At 31.5% G+C, this 17,925-nt stretch overlaps 3 protein-coding genes across 4 annotated transcripts; 1 reads left to right on the top strand and 2 right to left on the bottom strand.

Moving 5' to 3' along the window:
* Positions 1-404: 404 nt before the first annotated feature.
* Positions 405-2,437, bottom strand: LOC116337720 (general odorant-binding protein 71). 2 transcript variants are annotated; one of them, XM_031762521.1, is made up of 3 exons: positions 2,357-2,437; positions 1,823-2,279; positions 405-721 (listed from the first exon to the last, which is right to left on the bottom strand). In XM_031762521.1, exons 2-3 carry the CDS (start codon positions 2,219-2,221, stop codon positions 476-478), a joined length of 645 nt encoding a protein of 214 aa, XP_031618381.1. In that variant the 5' UTR covers positions 2,222-2,279; positions 2,357-2,437; the 3' UTR covers positions 405-475. The 2 variants fall into 2 exon arrangements, with proteins under 2 accessions (XP_031618381.1, XP_031618380.1); XM_031762520.1 differs by having other exon boundaries at positions 1,823-2,287; positions 2,357-2,436.
* A 243-nt stretch (positions 2,438-2,680) lies between these two features.
* LOC116337378 (copper chaperone for superoxide dismutase) lies at positions 2,681-4,041 on the bottom strand. The gene is made up of 3 exons (XM_031761886.1): positions 3,773-4,041; positions 3,490-3,679; positions 2,681-3,412 (listed from the first exon to the last, which is right to left on the bottom strand). The coding sequence occupies exons 1-3, from the start codon at positions 3,785-3,787 to the stop codon at positions 2,844-2,846; spliced, it is 774 nt and encodes a 257-aa protein (XP_031617746.1). The 5' UTR covers positions 3,788-4,041; the 3' UTR covers positions 2,681-2,843.
* Positions 4,042-4,292: 251 nt separating this feature from the next.
* LOC116337602 (protein cueball-like) lies at positions 4,293-16,454 on the top strand. Its single transcript, XM_031762281.1, has 11 exons — positions 4,293-4,934; positions 5,320-5,629; positions 5,710-5,930; positions 6,387-6,462; positions 6,558-6,594; positions 6,834-6,955; positions 9,238-9,427; positions 13,325-13,915; positions 14,007-14,634; positions 14,712-15,006; positions 15,083-16,454. Exons 1-11 carry the CDS (start codon positions 4,918-4,920, stop codon positions 15,173-15,175), a joined length of 2,580 nt encoding a protein of 859 aa, XP_031618141.1. The 5' UTR covers positions 4,293-4,917; the 3' UTR covers positions 15,176-16,454.
* The last annotated feature ends 1,471 nt before the right edge of the window (positions 16,455-17,925 follow it).

Below are 17,925 nucleotides of genomic sequence, written 5' to 3' on the forward strand. Positions count from 1 at the left end.
ACTTTTGAAAGATTGACGAAGGTTAATTTTTCGTCAAACAAAATGCACAAATCGAAGCTTATGTTGATTCAAAAAAATCATTATCCGCTCCGTCAATTTAATTTGTACCGATATCCGAAGAATTTTTTGCACATCACTGTTATTCAGCAATTTTGTTTGGCACTGAAACATATTCAGTTCAATTAGATGGGACATCCTTCAAACTAAAATCAAAACATTTCCCACAATCCCACATTGACATGATAAATGAGGTCATTTTATCTAATTCATATTTTTATAGACATATACATGGCAACGCAATAAAAAATTATAAAATAACTTCTCATGTCTTTTTTAATTCAATAACATTTGTCTCTTTTAATCCATTTTTATACATTTAGAAAACATTATTAGTTAATCTCCATCGTATGGTCCGTAAAAGTAATCGAATCGTTCCAGAATAGAAATGTGTCCCTTCATCTTTGTGATTTTTTTTTTAGAATAGCACCATGCCATTATGGAAATCTTCGCAATTCGTTTTGGCGCGCTCAGTAAGGCAAGTGACGATGGTCAAAGCAACTTCGCATTTGTTTTTTCGGCGATTGTAGTTTTCCATATTATCGACCACATGAAAACATTCCTGAATCGATGAAACGTAAAATTCACGAACTTCTTGCTCGCGTATATCTTTCGTTAACACTTGAAGCATTTTCCTTTTTTCGGGGAAATCCTCATTGTTTGTCTAGTTTTTTTTTTGGGAGGGTGGAATATATTAGCAATGAACATAGTTAGATCAATGGTTATCAGCAGACTATAGTCTTAACAAACATGCTAGAAAAAACGTAAATACAATTTTTTTCTTCGCATTCCCAAAACCGATAATAATAATTCATCTAAATTTAATTCTGCACATTTTTGGAATCGATGTTTTTGTATTGATTTTGAGATTTCCAAACAAATTGACAATAAATAATTTATGAATTTCAATACCAAATTTAGCGATTCCAAAAATTGTGGGAAGTATTTTTGGTTTGTTGTATGTCGTGCTCAGAGCTGGGCACGAACAGTTGGTCGTTCGTTCGCAAGTGGAAATAATACTTTTTTGTGGTCGGTCGTTCGTTCGTTCGTTGAAATTATTAATGGTCGGTCGATCGTTCGTAAAAATTGAAATTTTCGCTGCGTTCGTTCGTTTGTGCGATCGAACACCGAACACGTCCGCACGCTCGGTTGTTCGGAGAAAAAAATCAATATATTTGCTCGAGTTTTGGAAGTGAATTTTAAAACGTTTAAATCTATTGAATTATTATTGAATTTCAAACGTTTCAAAATATACTTCCAAAACTCGAGCAAATATATTGATTTTTTCTCCGAACAACCGAACGTGCGGACGTATTCGGTGTTCGATCGCACAAACGAAAGAACGCAGCGAACATTTCAATTTTTACGAACTACCGACCGACCATTAATAATTTCAACGAACGAACGACCGATCACAAAAAAGGAAAAAAACGCACACGAACGACCGATCACAGTCGGACATTGGTGTTCGTGCCCAGCTCTGGTCGTGCTTACACATTTTCCCACCAATTTTCAAACAAATTGCATTGATTGAGTAGGATATGTACGCATTTGAATAATGTTAATATAATTGGTTTGTGTTCAGAAATCATTTTTATCTATCACCGATTAAAAAAAAAAACTCGTATTTTTGCTACAACCCTTTAATTAGTAGCTATCTTATAGTATAATTCTGCTATTACAAAGTTTAACTTGGTTCATTCTGCATGAGAAAGCACATGGTGGAATAGTACACATTTATATCCATAGATAAAAAAAAAATTACCATTTTTAATTCGCGAAAAAAACAATGTACTAAACAAGATCGATCTTGTTCTGTTTGATTGTTGTTTGAATTTGTTTTATTACTGTTGTAGCTGTTGCTATAACCAGGGCTCTGATTCTGATGTGGATTTCGAAATTGATTATGTTCCATCGCTATATTATTACCCATTGCCATATTGTTCGGACTATTCCAGTTGTTGTTGTTATTATTATTATTGTTATACATATTTGTGTTTGGAATTGCGAATGGATAATTTTGCATATTATTTTGGTAGTTGGGTCTATTGAAATTTGGTCGATTCATTGGTTTGTTTGACGATGATTCATAGCTATATTCTGAATCTGAGCCCTCCTCGTCACTATAGTCACTGTCAGTATCCTTTTCACCCACTTTGTGCATACAAATTCGAATAATTTTCTTTATATCTTCTTCGGATGGTCCCTCATCTGTGCGACATCTTAGAGGCTTGGCAAGGAAAAAACAACGCTCGATTTTTGTATTTAATTACAGAATAATTGTAACAATTAATATTACCTGACACTCGACGAAAATTAAAAAAAAAACCACCGAAACAAAAATAAAGTGAACTTTCATCTCGGATCAATTTGTTTGAGGTATGAGTACAGAATGAAATGTTTCATGAATTCGTTGGATTTATATTCAAAACGAATAAACATTTCAGATTTGCAGTCAATAGAGTCCGTCATAGAGATCGTTCAAAAACTGTCAGTGGTTCATGCATTGTGCATTTAATGATGCTGACACAATCATCCGGTCTAAAAATGTTAAATGTAACATTTTAAAAAGCGAAATTGATTCGAGGTTAAATTATCTCTTGAAATAATCTCTATTCAACAGTCGTAATTTATAATACACATTTTTATTATTTTATACCCTTCAATTTGTAACAAAAATGTTCAGTTTTTAGAAAACTATATATATATAATCCATTGATAGAGGTAGGTTTACTTAAAGTAATTAAATTCCATTATTTCACAATTGCACCGTTGTATACGGTTCTTTACTGACTACTGCGATTCCCGCCCGCCACCGGCTTATCACGTTCATCCCATATTGTAACACCATCACAAGCACAAATCTTTTTAAAATTTTGAAAAATTCCGGCCGATCTGGCGATAATGCCACACGCTAATCTTTTACCAGAATCACCATCGATCAATGAATTTTCCGCATTTCCAAGTCCAAAATCGTCAGCGCGTTCAGTAACCACAATTGATCTGCCAATAATTTCATTTACGGTGAGCAGTTTATCGGCGAATCTAAATTTAGCTCTGCCACCATTATCGGCTTCAATATTTCCCAAATCTCCCGCATGCCTTTGATCAATGCTATTGTCGGGACTGCCGTGTCGTGTGTTTCTTGGATTATAATGTTTACCAAGACTTTCACATCCATTTGATATATCACCACATTCATGAATATGAAGTCCATGTTGACCCGGTGTCAAACCGTCTATGACACCGTCAACAACACAGCCACTAGTGTGTGCGTCATCTGGTGTTGATGAAAATCGAACAACTCCTTTGATTTTATCATCGACATCTTTTACAATAGCTACTGCTGATTTTTCTGTAAATCAATAAACACAATTTAAAAAAAAATCAGCATTATTATTTTCGTCACATTTTTGTTAAATATAAACTTACCGCCAAAGCCGGATAAAACAGCTCGTCGTCCGGTTTCTTCAATTTTCTCTTGAATTTCGATCCATGGCATGTCGGAATCAACCACAACACGCCCGCTCGGTATGTCAATATTCACGGTTCCAACACTGTTTAGGCTCTGTTTTACTTTTTCCGCACATCCTGGCCCAGACATTTGTACAGCAAATTCAACCTTGAGTGAACACAACACATTTTATTTATTGATACACGACAAATACGACAATAAATTTGAACAAAAAAAATCTTCATATAAATTACAACGTACAGTTGAGACAGGCATTTTGAAAGGTATACTCTCTATAAATTCAAAATGATCCGAATCGATTGATTTAATACACTTGAATTTGAAGTTCCGCTTGTAATCATTAATTGCAATATTTTACTAGTTTGACATGTTAACATTGATAAAATCACACTCATAGCAAAATTAATCGGTTCGAATTGATTTAGATGTTAGAAATGATTTTTGAACCGTTTTATTGCAATCAATTCATATATATATATATATTTTTATATTAAATAAAATAGTAGATGACAAAAAAAAACAGAAATTTGCGTGTGCAATAGCTTTAATTGTTTTAATACAACAAGTTTAGAACGTAATTAATGTGTTTGAAGTTGACATTTGCTACGGTCAATCGGTACACAAATACATGCGCAACACTGTGAATACTACACGGAAACGGTTGAAACCGTTTTACACGTTCATGTGCAATACATATGCCATCGTATCTACTACAGAACCGCTCGCTCACCAATCAGCTGTCATAATTATTGTTGTTCTTTGGCACCAGGAAAAATTGCTTTTATTTATTTTTACGAGTGGATTGAAACAACACATATTTCATATAGATCAAGTTATTATTTTATGCTGTGAATTTCCTACGAGTTTACAGTGACAACTATGAGCTTTATTGTTCGCTTGAATACTTAGAGTGGTTTCTATTTTGCGAATGTAGTTTTTTTTCGTTCGTGATTCGTTTCTTTCCATTAACAGTGATAAATTGAACCATTAATAAAAAAAAAACAAAAGCCAAAATCAATTGAAATTAAATCCAAAGAACATTTTCTAATCAAAGAAAAGTGAACGAAAACGAAATCATTTAAAACGATATATATAAATATTATTTTTGTTAAATTATATTTGAACATTGACGCGACCAATAATGTTCTATTAAGATATGTAAATTGTAGCGAATAAACATAGCAACACAAGTAAAACCATGATTTTGATGCTTTTGTGATCGTTTCTTTTAAATTACAAAGAACGGTCGCTATTCCGTGTGTAATTTAAATTGATTATATAATTTAATAACCGAAATTAATAAACAGAATAAATAGATGCATAATTCCGTCACCGAAGTATTATTACTATTTATAAAGAATATTAACACATTGTATACATAGATTATGGCACAATTTACATGGTAATTATCATTATTTTCTAATTGATTTTCGTTAATTTTCCCGAATTTACACGGTTTTATGTAGTCATCAGAACGAACAAAGTGCATGACTGCTTGATGTGAATGTAAATAAAAAAAAAATTAATGAGCTGAATATACACATTTCACATATGTGCATCTATCCATATTTTGAATATGACAAGCACATATAGAAAATGTATCGATTCATGTCTATCAATGAATTGGTAATTGTTGTTGCTGATTCCATCACACATGCACAGTCCACTAAACGTTTGTTGACCATATGATGTGCCCAGAATAAACATCATATTTGTTATTTACATTTTAGTAATTAAAACAATTGTTTGGTTCGTCTGATTTTTATTTTCATTCACATGTAATATAGGTACCATCAAAACTCCAAAGAAAATGATAACAACAGCAAATCAAATAACCTGTACGGTGGCACCGGTCAGCAGTCTACATCTGTTCCACTTTGTTTGACGAGCGATGTTCAACTTCGTTTTTTGTGCCCAGAAGATTTGGAAGAGGTTCGCACCCTCTGTCAAGATTGGTTTCCAATCGATTATCCATTTTCATGGTATGAAGACATAACATCGAGCACTCGGTTCTTTGCACTTGCCGCCGTTTACAATCTTACCATTATTGGACTAATTGTGGCCGAAATTAAACCATATACTCGCCTTAACAAAGAAGTAATTATTCAATTTATTTGCAGACGCATTCGTTTCGAATTTTAATCGATTTTTAATTGGTTTCTCTTTTGTTTTTGCAGGATCGTGACATTTTACCTGAATCAATGGGAAAAGAATGTGACGTCGGCTACATTTTATCGCTGGGCGTTCATAAAAAGTACCGTCGTAATGGTATTGGGTCCTTATTACTTGACGCACTTGTAAACTATTTGACAACATCGGAAAAGACAAAAGTCAAGGCGATATTTTTACATGTTTTAACTACTAACCAACCTGCCATTTTATTTTATGAAAAGAGAAGGTAATACCATAAATGAATTGAGCTGATAAAATTTCGGACTATTTTTTCAAATTCCAAAACAATGATGACCACACAAAATGTGTCTCTTATTTTCGTTAATTTTTCACAAAAAAAATCTCGATTAGTAGTTTAGTAGAAATAATGAAGAAGACAGGGAAAAGTGAATAATATTGTGGAAGTAAATAAGTTTGCATTTCTACGTTTTTGTCAATTTTTTTCCCGAATGGCAAACCCAAATTTTTTTGTTTTTCTATTCGCAATAAGTTTCCATGATATGTTTCTCATAACAATGCCGTGTTTGCAGCGAATATAAATTGTTCGGAATTTGAACGGATAGTCCGATAAACGAATAAAATTCACGATACACATAAATGCATTTCATTGAACGCAATGCGATGCAACAAGTGAATTGACATTCAAACCTTATTATGGTATATTTCAATCTGGATTTTTTAGGTTTCGTATGCACACATTTCTGCCGTATTATTATTCAATCAAAGACTATTGTAAAGACGGATTCACTTATGTCACGGTATTATTTTATTTTCTCATGCTCATTTTATGCATTTTAAATATTCAATTTTGATAATAATTATATTCATTTTGTTTACAACAAATGCGATGCAGTATATCAACGATGGGCACCCTCCATATACATTACTCGGTAAGAATTTGAATTTAATTGCTTAAATTATTGCATGGATCGTCGTTAATACTACACCTTTCTATTTCCGTTCACCCTTAATATTTCTCGGATCCCAAGAGATTTCGATAAATACTCCAAACGTTTCGTTCCATTCGCGATTCATGTGAATAATGCTATCATTTAATGCCGAAATAACAAAACTTTATTGAATTTATGGTGATTAATGTTGAGTCATTATTTTCCACTGTTTCTTTTAGATCATATCAAAAATTGGTGTACGAAAATTACATTTGTTAGCGGAATTTTCGGTTGGTTTTGCAATCGAGTACGAAGCGTATTTCGATGGTTGTCGCATCGTGTCATTCACAGGTTTAATTTTGCTCACTGATTTTGATTCGTTTTCGTATGGTTTTCCCATATCGTCAGCAGCATTAAATATTTTTTTCTTAGAATATTCAATTGTCTGGAATCCATATCGTGCATAATTTACATGGCAAACAATATATTTGTAATTTGTTGGTTTGCTGTAAAATTGTCATCGATATTGATTTCAGAATATGTATACTTGTTTTATTTGCTTATTGGTTTTGAGATATCCATATTTTATATACATTTTCTTTTTGCTTTTTTTTAAATCATACTATTTCCTGAATTACAATTACAATTTTAACAATCACAAATACGGGAGCGATTCTTTCAAATTATTTTGTTTATCAAATTGTGCATAATTATGTATAATAACCAAAAAAAAAAAAATAGAGAAACAAACAACGTATAAACACTAATTATCCCAAATGGTTGAATTGCGGACTTACACGGAGTATGAACGGAGCTGTGCGGAGATAGACGAGAATTGTATTAAGAATATGCGTACGCATAGTAACCATTGCGCGCACACTAATTTACTTTCATCCGATTTACTCTCATCCGTTGTATGCTGTTTTCGTCTATCTCCGCACAGCTCCGCTCATACTCCGTGTAAGTCCGCTATTTAACCATTTGGGATATGACAAAAAAAAACAGCAAAATGTGGTTATCGCCATACAAAATTAGATTAGAAATCTTACTGATTGAGATTGAATCGATATATTTTAATGAAATCGTTTGCAGCCTCAATGTAACAGTTCCAACTGGAACATATTGCAATTTTTTTTTCTGTGTATAAAAAACCACTTGAACAAAAACATAAAATACCATGTTACATTTAATATGAATATAACGAATTGAAATTTCGATTCGTATTTATCGATCGAAGTGAAGACATTGTTTTGATTCAAAGAATTTTCCTCCATTATTTTTAGTTTTAAATAACGTATTTAATAAATAAGAGAGAATTTGGGCTATGGTCGATCCCAAAATGTAATATATTGATATTGTTACCTACAAATAGCCAACTATATTGATCCTTGTAAAGAAAAAAGAGTCACAATATTTAAAAAAAAAAAATGAACAATTTCCTCACAGAGGTAAACAAAAATATTTATCAACTGTTCTAATTTTTTTGATCTTAATTTAAAATAAAAACAAATGTAGAGAACTCAAGCGATTTTGACATAATATTTGGTTTTTTTCTTTGAAGTGATTGTCACATTTTTCGTTTAAGATATTATCAGTCAAAATCATAAGTAACATTCACCATTCGTATTGTTTAGTATTGTTGCGGTCCACCCAAATCCATAAAATTTCAAATGTGTACAGTATTTTTTTATGTTTTGTTTTGTTTTTGTTGAGTATATTCAACGCCAAAGTTTAACAAACGCCCCTCTTTTCCCCGTTCAACCAAAATACATGTTATAAATAAACACAATCAAATGTGGATCTTTCTTCATACTTTTTAATATTTATTCATTTTAGACGCTTGGAAAAAGTCAATGGATTATTTATTTAATTGCACATCGACCGGGCATAGATTTATCAATAAAACCTTTCTACACTCTACCAAATCCAGTCTTACAACAATGAGTACCAAATTTTTTTTTTTATTTTGCCTACAATTTAGCATAGATGAAAAATTCTCTAAAACTCCATATGAACAGTATTTTTTACGAAATAAAACAAAGGAAAATTCATTTAAAATAAAACTGTAAATTTGATATTGTATAAAAAAAAATGCGAAAATTAAAATTGTCGTTTTATTTGTTCATTTGGTGTTAAAAAAATTTCATCGCAACGGAAATTTTCCATATGGAAAGGTAGGTCGCAACTGTCAAAAATTGTAGCAGCACAAACGCGGTCGAACGAGTCTCATGTCAAAACGAAACACACAATCGTACACTTGTAAGCATATACATGTGTAACTTGTCTGTGTGGCCGTATGTCATGTGTCAGTGTCGGTTGTGCATGCATGCGCTAATCAGTTGAATTTAATCATTCGTCTCTCAAAGGTGTGCTTATAGAAAGAGCGAAGACAATCATTGCCGATTTCTTTCTTAAAAACTCTTTCGATTTGAGTTCATTTTAGTTTTATTTGTATATACACTTTTTTTTATTTTTGTTTATTTCTTACTTTGCGTAAGCTCTTGTTGAACCTAAATTGTTAAAGTTAATTCAATCACTCTTTGACAACCCAAAGAAAAACGAATTGACGTGAAAATTGTTTTAAGAAAATTCACTAAAATATGATAAATTATTAAAAAAATGTGCTGATTCAAATCTACATGCATTAAAATTGAATTGATTACTATTTCAAAAAAAATTGGAGAAAAAAATCCAACGAAAAATAGTGCGGTAACAAAATTTTGTTACATTTTTCGAAGAAAACGAAAATTTGAGAACAGAACAATGTGCAGTTGTTACTTAATATTAGGACTTTTCGTAGTTTTATTCAGTGAACCTGTTATGTCATCATGGGGTAAGTGTGTGTAAAAGAAAATAGAAAATATACGATGAATAGCAATCGAGACAGAAATATAAAGAGAGGTCGAGAAAAAGAGATAGAGTTTCACTGATCATAATATGTTTACGATTGTTGTCGAGGAGCGATGAGCGGTTATTTTGTAGTGAGTGATGTGATATCCGAATCGTAGACCTGATACATAATTTCTGCATCATTTACACATATCAGATAAAGTATCTGCTAATAATTTTCTTTCGTCGGTCACATTCAAAACTGATATGCACGATATTTATAAATGTTCAAGGAAAATTTGGCGCTTACTTTTCAAAATATTTCGTGGAATTTTTCTTCTACTGTTTTGTGTGCGAATTACTTAACTCCATTTATTTTGCTTGCATTTCGGCGAAAAATATTTTAAGCACACATATCCTTACATAATTTATATCATGCAAATTCTTGTATGACTAAATATGGGCTTTGATGCAAAAGTTAACGTTCGGCATTTTTCTCATATTATATTAGCCGATACAAGTGTCATATCTGCCGCTTCGCGTTGTTTGATCATTCTAAAGCCGCTGAATAACAAAACTTTTGGAGGTTTCATCCACATATTCTAACCATTTTCATACATAAATCACGTGTCACATACAAGTTATACAATGCAACGATGAAATTCAAACCACAGCGAAAAATAAAAGTACACTGCGTTTCGCCATTCATTGAATAGTTTCAGTCACGTAGCCACTGTGAAAATTGCTAGAACAGCGCAGAACATCGCCGTCTAATTCTTCACGCATTCGTTGAACATTCATTGCTCCGTATATATTTGCAACGATTTATACATTGTATATATATATGTAGATTGGTAAATGATTTTTCGATGTCGGCGACTCGCTGTTTTCACTTTCTTTTCGTTCGTTTCGGCTTGTTATATACAATTAATTTGTAATATATATCTTTATACTGTTTTCAATAGAACAGTCTTAAATAAGCATTTTATTTCGGCATGGAAACATCCAATGAGTATCGCAAATATATGACACGCAATCAAAATTGTTATGGCATTTAAAAAAAATGTTCGTTTCACGTATTGTCTGTCATTCAATCAATAAACGAACCGTTGTCTGTTCATTATAGCCGAATCCTCCATGAGTATATACAAGTTATCTTACTGGTATATTTTGTAAACCAATTACAGAACATTAATATACTGAATTGGATTTTCAAAAAATGTGCAAATATGTCATGACAATGTATCTTTGGTTGAACAGACGTAAGGACATTCGTTCCAATTCACAATACAGCGGAAAGTCAATTCACAACTTACGCACGTATATACATATGCATACGGTTCGAAACCCGTTTCATTGACTCGGTTTTTTCGAGTTGGTTTCAATATCGACGTCACGAGTGCCAACATCTTTGCTTATGACGTATAAAACACGTGCGTTCAACTATAATAATTTTTCTCATCAATTTCCAAAAGTGTGTTGCTGATCAAATTGGAATTTTATTTTATCATAAAAAAAAGCAATAGCATTCACTTGATTGCATTTCGACATAAAAATGATAATCAAATAAATAAATAAACGCAGAAATGAAAACACGATAAATTTTACATTTAATATGAAAATCTTTCAGCACAAGCCATATTCATTCGTTACTAGCCCATAATTACGAACTAGAAATTCCCATTAACAATGAACATTTCTGGTTTTTGAAAAATTACCAATAATAAGATTTCTCTGTAACGCAAACTACTCAGCTGGAAACTGTGTGTGATCAGAGATATACAAAATATTACGTAGATGCGTTTTTTCCTCCAAAACTTACATTTTTGTTTGTCAACATTGTACTTCACTGTTAAGTTCCATAGCTCGCTGACGCGAATTTCTATTGCGTAGAAAAGTAATCATATTTACAAAAAAATAGAGATAAATGAAAATATGAATAGAATTATCATCATCATCGGGTCTATTGGTCACTCATTACGGTTGATTTTATGAAAAAAACACAAAAAAAAACTTTAAGAATGTCAAACGTTTTCATTTTATTGATAAATTTGTATGTTGCTATGCATAATTTAAAAACAAAATATTGAAAAGGCCACGACATTTTTTAGTACACGATAATTTCAGGAAATTGTTTTTTTTTTTTTTTTCAAAGGTAGTTGATAGAAAATATATGAATCATATCATGTATTTACTAGCCAAATTTTTTTTAAACAAAATAAAGGTATAAATGGCTGTTAGCGATAATTGATTTTGGAGATATCCGAGAAAAAAGTCAAGCAAATCAAGTGGTTTTCATAAGTGCCGGTAGTTAAATGGAAGCACTCTTCAAATCAACAGTTAATGAAATGCTATCATGCATGCAAAAGACCTTGGTTTAACTTAATCGCTGTATTTATTCATCGGTTGAAAGAAAAACAAACGAATAAAACAGCGAAAACTAACTTAATAAGACAAACTTGAAATTGCAATTCTATGGGTCACAAAACCAATCGTTTGACATTCATATTTTTGTATCGCCATTAAAAGTCTGGTTAATATGGTTAAGTCAAGACAACAGCTACAAACATTTAATAATCAGGAAAATGAATAATTGCAATAATGAGCTTGTGGAATATTCTTTTTCTCTCATAATAATTTGAATTGGTTACTCATTGGTTTCAGTGCAATCTTGCTTTTTATATAAATCGCGAAGGACACACAATATCATAGATCCACCTCTCGCATATAAGTTGTATGATTCTATTTGTATACATTTGAAGCAATCTCTTACATTTTATAAATGACTTTTGCCACCTTGTTTAAATACATAAATCGGCCATTCAACACAAAAAAAGGCAACATAAAAAAGAAAGTAACAAATATTTTTGGACCTCATTAACTCAGTACAAATGCATAAATGGTGTACGTGACTCAAACCATGATACTTTGGCATATTTATTTTTTCTGTTGTTGTTATATTGCAATGCCTAAAATCATTAGTAAGGAAGAATACCGCAATGTATTGTGTTTCAATGTTTTCCATTGCTGGTTTAATAAGACACTCAATTATTAGTTTATTTCTGATGTACGTTTTTGTTAAACGAAATTAAAGAAATACACGGTTTGCAATGTTGCTGTTAATTAGTAATCGTCTACGGTTGTTTCGTTCGTTTGTTTTTGGATTTGAAAATAAATCATGATGACTGTCACTGTTTGTTTGCATATATCGGAATAATACCAATAAGAAGAAAAAACAAATGAACTCTCAAGCGGTCAAACGCACTCATTCTAGTTAACAATTCCTTGACTTTCGATGCCATTTTCACGATTATTTATCATCAATAAAACGAAACACCAACTTTAAATAGAGTTTATTAAACGGTTGCACTGTACGTGTACATTTAAAAACGAATGCATTTGACCCAAATCAAATTGAAATGCTTATATGGAAACTATTTCAATCCTCAATGACAATACATAATCAAACCGATGTGATCAACGGCTAAAACATTTCATGTGAACACTGTTCGACACTTATGATTTAAATTAATTGTATCTCAATCAATTTTTCAATTCAATTACAACTGGTTTTTTTAATACATCTTTGTAACTCTTCAAGCATCGGCCCATAAATCGTTCACTTTTTTTTATTATTGTAAAATGTGGATCGTGATTTATATTGGAGACAGTAATAAATTTTGATTGAATTGACATACACACTCACTTCAAGATAAAGACAAAGAAAATTATCAATCGAACAATCTATATCTACGTTTGCTTTGTCATGCTATCGACTAAAGCCATAGTTTCCGTGGTTCGTGATGAGGAAACTTGATCAAGTTTTCATTTTGACTTTGTAATTTACATGTAAAAATTTTATTCATTTTTTTAATTATTTCGATTTTTCTTTCGATTTCAGAATTTGTCGTTAGTACAAAAGGACGTATAAATTTTTACACATCTGAATGGCAGAATGTAACATCAGCCGCTCATCAATTCGATAAATTATCAGCTATTGCATTCGATGAAATTGAAGAAATACTCTACTTCAATGACCAGGCACATGAAACTAGCACAATATTTTCATTAAAATTATCACCAACCGATAACCATGAAACGGAAGCGATTGTTAAAAAAATAAAAAATGAAAAGGTAGAAGGAATCGCATTGGATCCACTTAATCGAGCACTCTACTGGTCGGATGCAGAAAATGGAATAATTTATCGAATGAATCTTAACAATAGACAAGAGCCGTCCATCTTTATAAAAGATTTAAAAAAGCCACAAGGTATTGCGATCGATGTGTGCCGCCGAAAATTGTATTGGACAAGTGTAGATAGAACAAATTCAACGATCGGTAGAGTTTCATTGGATGGAAGCAAAGTTGAAACAATTATTGAAGGTCTTGATATGCCACGTGGAATTGTTGTCGATCAATTTTCGCGACGCATTTTTTGGGTGGATGATCTTATGGGTGAACATTTTGCTATCGAAAGTGCCAATCTCGATGGTACGGATCTATCTTTTATACAATTTCATTTTCCATTCTGTTTCATTACGTATTGATTTATTTCCATTTTTTTCTTTCTGATTAATCCCAGGTACGGATCGTAAAGTTATTGTAAAAAATATGTTTCAAGCGCCATTCGATGTGACTGTTGATGAATCGCATATTTATTGGACTGATACTCAAGATAATGCTGTTTTTAGTGTTGCAAAAAATACCACAATCGACGATGAAAAGGAACTAAACCGAATTAAAAACTTTTCACTGTGGAACAGTCCAAAAGGAATCATACGTCGAAATCATTTTATGCAAACTCAAGCAAATAATCCCGAGTGCAAAACAGTGATTGATCAGATAGTAAAAAATACGGTTCATTCAACAACTACAAGCACAACAACAGAAGCATCCATACCGTTGCCAACTTTACCAATTTGCCATAATTATTGTGTCCAAGGTGATTGTAATGTGACCTCAAATGGACATACCCAATGCATATGCTACGAAGGATTTACCGGCGATCGTTGTGAGATCGATCGATGCTATAATCATTGTCTGCATGGAGGTAGTTGTACGTTCGAAAATGGTGCGCCAAATTGTCATTGTCAACCGTCATTTTATGGAAATCGTTGTGAAAATATGGACATTAAAGAAATGTGCACGCGTTTCTGTAACAAAGAAGACACCGGCTATAAAGGCGTTGACATGGACACATTATGCAACAAGTAAGAAATTTAAATTGAAAATTTGATATGGACCGGTGCTAAAATCTAATCGTTTTTTTCTTCTCTTCATCAAACAGTTGCAGTAAAAATGGAAGTTTTGCACTACCATCATATTTTCACGAAAATACATGCGAAGAATCAACGATTAATAAAACCGCTATTTTCGTATCATGTAGCGTTGTTATATCTTTAGCGTTAGTTTATGTCATTGTGAAAACCATTCGACATGTGTATAAGCCTTTACGGCCCAGAATAAAAAAGACATATGTGGTGCGGAAAAATGTAACACCAACACCATTAACGAGTCGTCCAAGCACAGAACAATGCGAAATTACAATTGAAAATTGCTGTAACATGAACATTTGCGATACGGTAAGTGCTTTCAAGCGATTTTTTTCAATTAACTGGTTATTAAATTACATTTTTATTTCCTTTTTCATTTGAACAGCCATGTTTCGATCCAAAGGTGTTACAAGCAGAGGCTGGCAAAAAAGAAGATAAGAAAACATTGATCCATCACAGTGAAGATCTAATGTATTGAGTTTGCATCGAAAGTGGTTTAAACTGTGAAAAATAAAAGAATCTTAACACAATGTATCACACGTATTTGTGTGATCTTGTGCCGAAACTTAAGTAGCTGATCTAATAGACGAACTGAACGAAAACTTTCTGTTTTATAAAGAGAAGAAGAAAAAAAAAACGGCAAAAGTGTCTTACTTAGTTAAAATTTGCATTGATTTTCGATCAATCAATTTTTCAAAAGCATCTTCGATCCTTGGAGACTTTGATCTTCTAATATATGATTTAAACGAAATGAAAGAGAAGGAAAAGCTAATAACAAGTGAAATAATGGTCAGTTTGAGGTTTCTGTGAAGAAAAAATTATTTATACTTTTGCAGACAGAACCATGTTAACTAAATCCCACAGTAATATTAATATTTTATTTTTTTTTTAAATATTATAACTTATTTTCCTCGTGGGCAAAAGAAGAAGAAACAATGTAAAAGGGTTTTTTTTACAAATCATACACATTTCAATCTAATTGAACAAGTTGCTTTAAAGAAAAACAAAAACAAAAACAAACCAACCAAGAATCTGATATGCTAATTATTATGTTAGACTCAAAACAATAAATTTATGGATAAAGACTGATGAATAGAAGAAATCAGCCATGAACATTGAACATGCAAATGAATGCGATAGAAATGAAGCACATAAAAGACGCAAGATGGATTTAGTACAAAGTTCCTCAACTGATTTTCCACAACAAAGTAACAGTTATTAGTTGTATATCTCACCGGAAAAAATTTGGCTCGTTCAAATGAATATCAATCCGTGCAAATTGTAACGATCATTTTAAGTTGATTTCAAAACGATGCTAAGCTATTTACCATTATCATTTTGTGACGCACAAATAACAATATCTTAGCAATTTATAATTTATTCCGGCTAAATCCCAAAAAATGACAAATTATAAATAGCCAAGACATAAACAGTTACCTACAGATAAATCAATATGCAATGATTGCAGTGAAATCGAAATAAATCAAATCGAATCAAAGATCTTGAAATGATGAAAATATAAAGCAGATGTAAAAGTAGGAGTTAAAATTTATTTATTCGATACTTATATTATTTTAAAGAAGAATTTACATAAAATCAAACAGATTTTTTTTTTTTTGAGTAGAATTCAAAAGGAACAGTTTTATTGAGAGAAAATTGAAGAAAGAAAATATTTTGTGCATAGCTACAAAGAAAAATTAGAAATAAAAAATGGAAAAAACCCAACAACAACAACAAAAACATATTATCAAAAATTGAACATAAGCCTACGTGGAATATCCACATCAGAAATGTGATATAACACTAAGTCTTCGTTTTTAAAAAAAATGTATAATAAATAAATAAAAAATAAAATTGAAAATTCGCTCATTTGATTTCTATAGGTGACATTTTCAATGTATTTACGTAAGTATAACACTCTAAATGAAAGTAATTCACACATTCTTTGAGTTAATTCATGTTGTAAGTTCATGCTTGATACTACTACGAATACGAATTGGTTGCCATTCACAGTCATATATGAAAATTACTTGTGAAAGAAAAATCACCAGCGACAAGTGAGAATGTCTTCATTTCAAAGATATTAATTCAACATTTCATTAGAATGAGATTGAAAATTATTATTTCAAATAGATTTATTTTTTTATTTGGAAATATTTGAGCAGTTGAGAGCAGTGATGATCCGAAAAAACTTGCGTCCCAGCTAATAGTTAAAATATAGTTAAAAGAATTGAAATGAATGAAATTGATTGTTTTTTAAGAAATTTTTAATAAAACTCAATATATAATTTTTAACACTTTAATAATTTTATTCCGATTTTAACTATATCTATTTTTCAATTATTTCAACTTATGCTTGTTATTTTATGCGTTTCATTTGAGTGGTAATTTTGCCAACCTTTTGCCAGTGGGTCGTTAGCGTGTAAGTTTTAGACTCGCCATTCAATGTCTCAGTCTGGTAGACTGAAAATTTGGTGTTCGATTTTCTTTTTAACATAATAGAGTTTTCAATAATTTTTTTCAAATGTTATGTCTACTTTTACATTTTAAATCTAAATTACATACTACAAACACGCAACAAACGCCAACGATTATATATACATTTGTTGGAAGAATTACTACTCAAAATGTAACGATTGAAATGTTTCAATTACTTCAACTTATGCTTGTTATTTTATGCATATACTCATATGCGGACATTTGAGTGGTAATTTCACCAACTTTTCATCAGTGGGTTGTTAGCGTGTAAGGTTTAGACTCTCCCCCCAACAGTCTCAGTTTAGTAAACTGTGGGTCGCGAGTTCAAAACATAATGTTTTCAACCCATATTTTGGATTTTTTTTTTCCAATTATTCTTTTTATTTCTTCGTATTATATCTCGGTTTTGATGATTTCTGATGGAAATTGGATTTTTTATTGCCATTTTCACGTATGATGAGGTGGGATTCTGTAAAAAAATGAAATTAAAATCTTATTTTTAATATTTTTCCAGAAATTTTTTCAAATTAAACAATTTAAATAATGAAATGAAGTTTGACAGTTAAAATTCGTGATCACACATACGTCGCACATGTGTATTAGACGCGATTAACGTATGAAAAAGCTTCAATACATATGTTCGTACTGTACGAACACGCGATGTTTCAAACACATATACGCAGACACACATACATATGCACACATGTACAACAACGCGTATACATAGAAAATTGAGTTTTTTCAATATTT

This window comes from Contarinia nasturtii, unplaced genomic scaffold, assembly GCF_009176525.2.
Source record: "Contarinia nasturtii isolate CC-2019 unplaced genomic scaffold, AAFC_CNas_1.1 Cnas_scaffold_285, whole genome shotgun sequence".
Lineage (NCBI taxonomy): Eukaryota > Metazoa > Arthropoda > Insecta > Diptera > Cecidomyiidae > Contarinia > Contarinia nasturtii.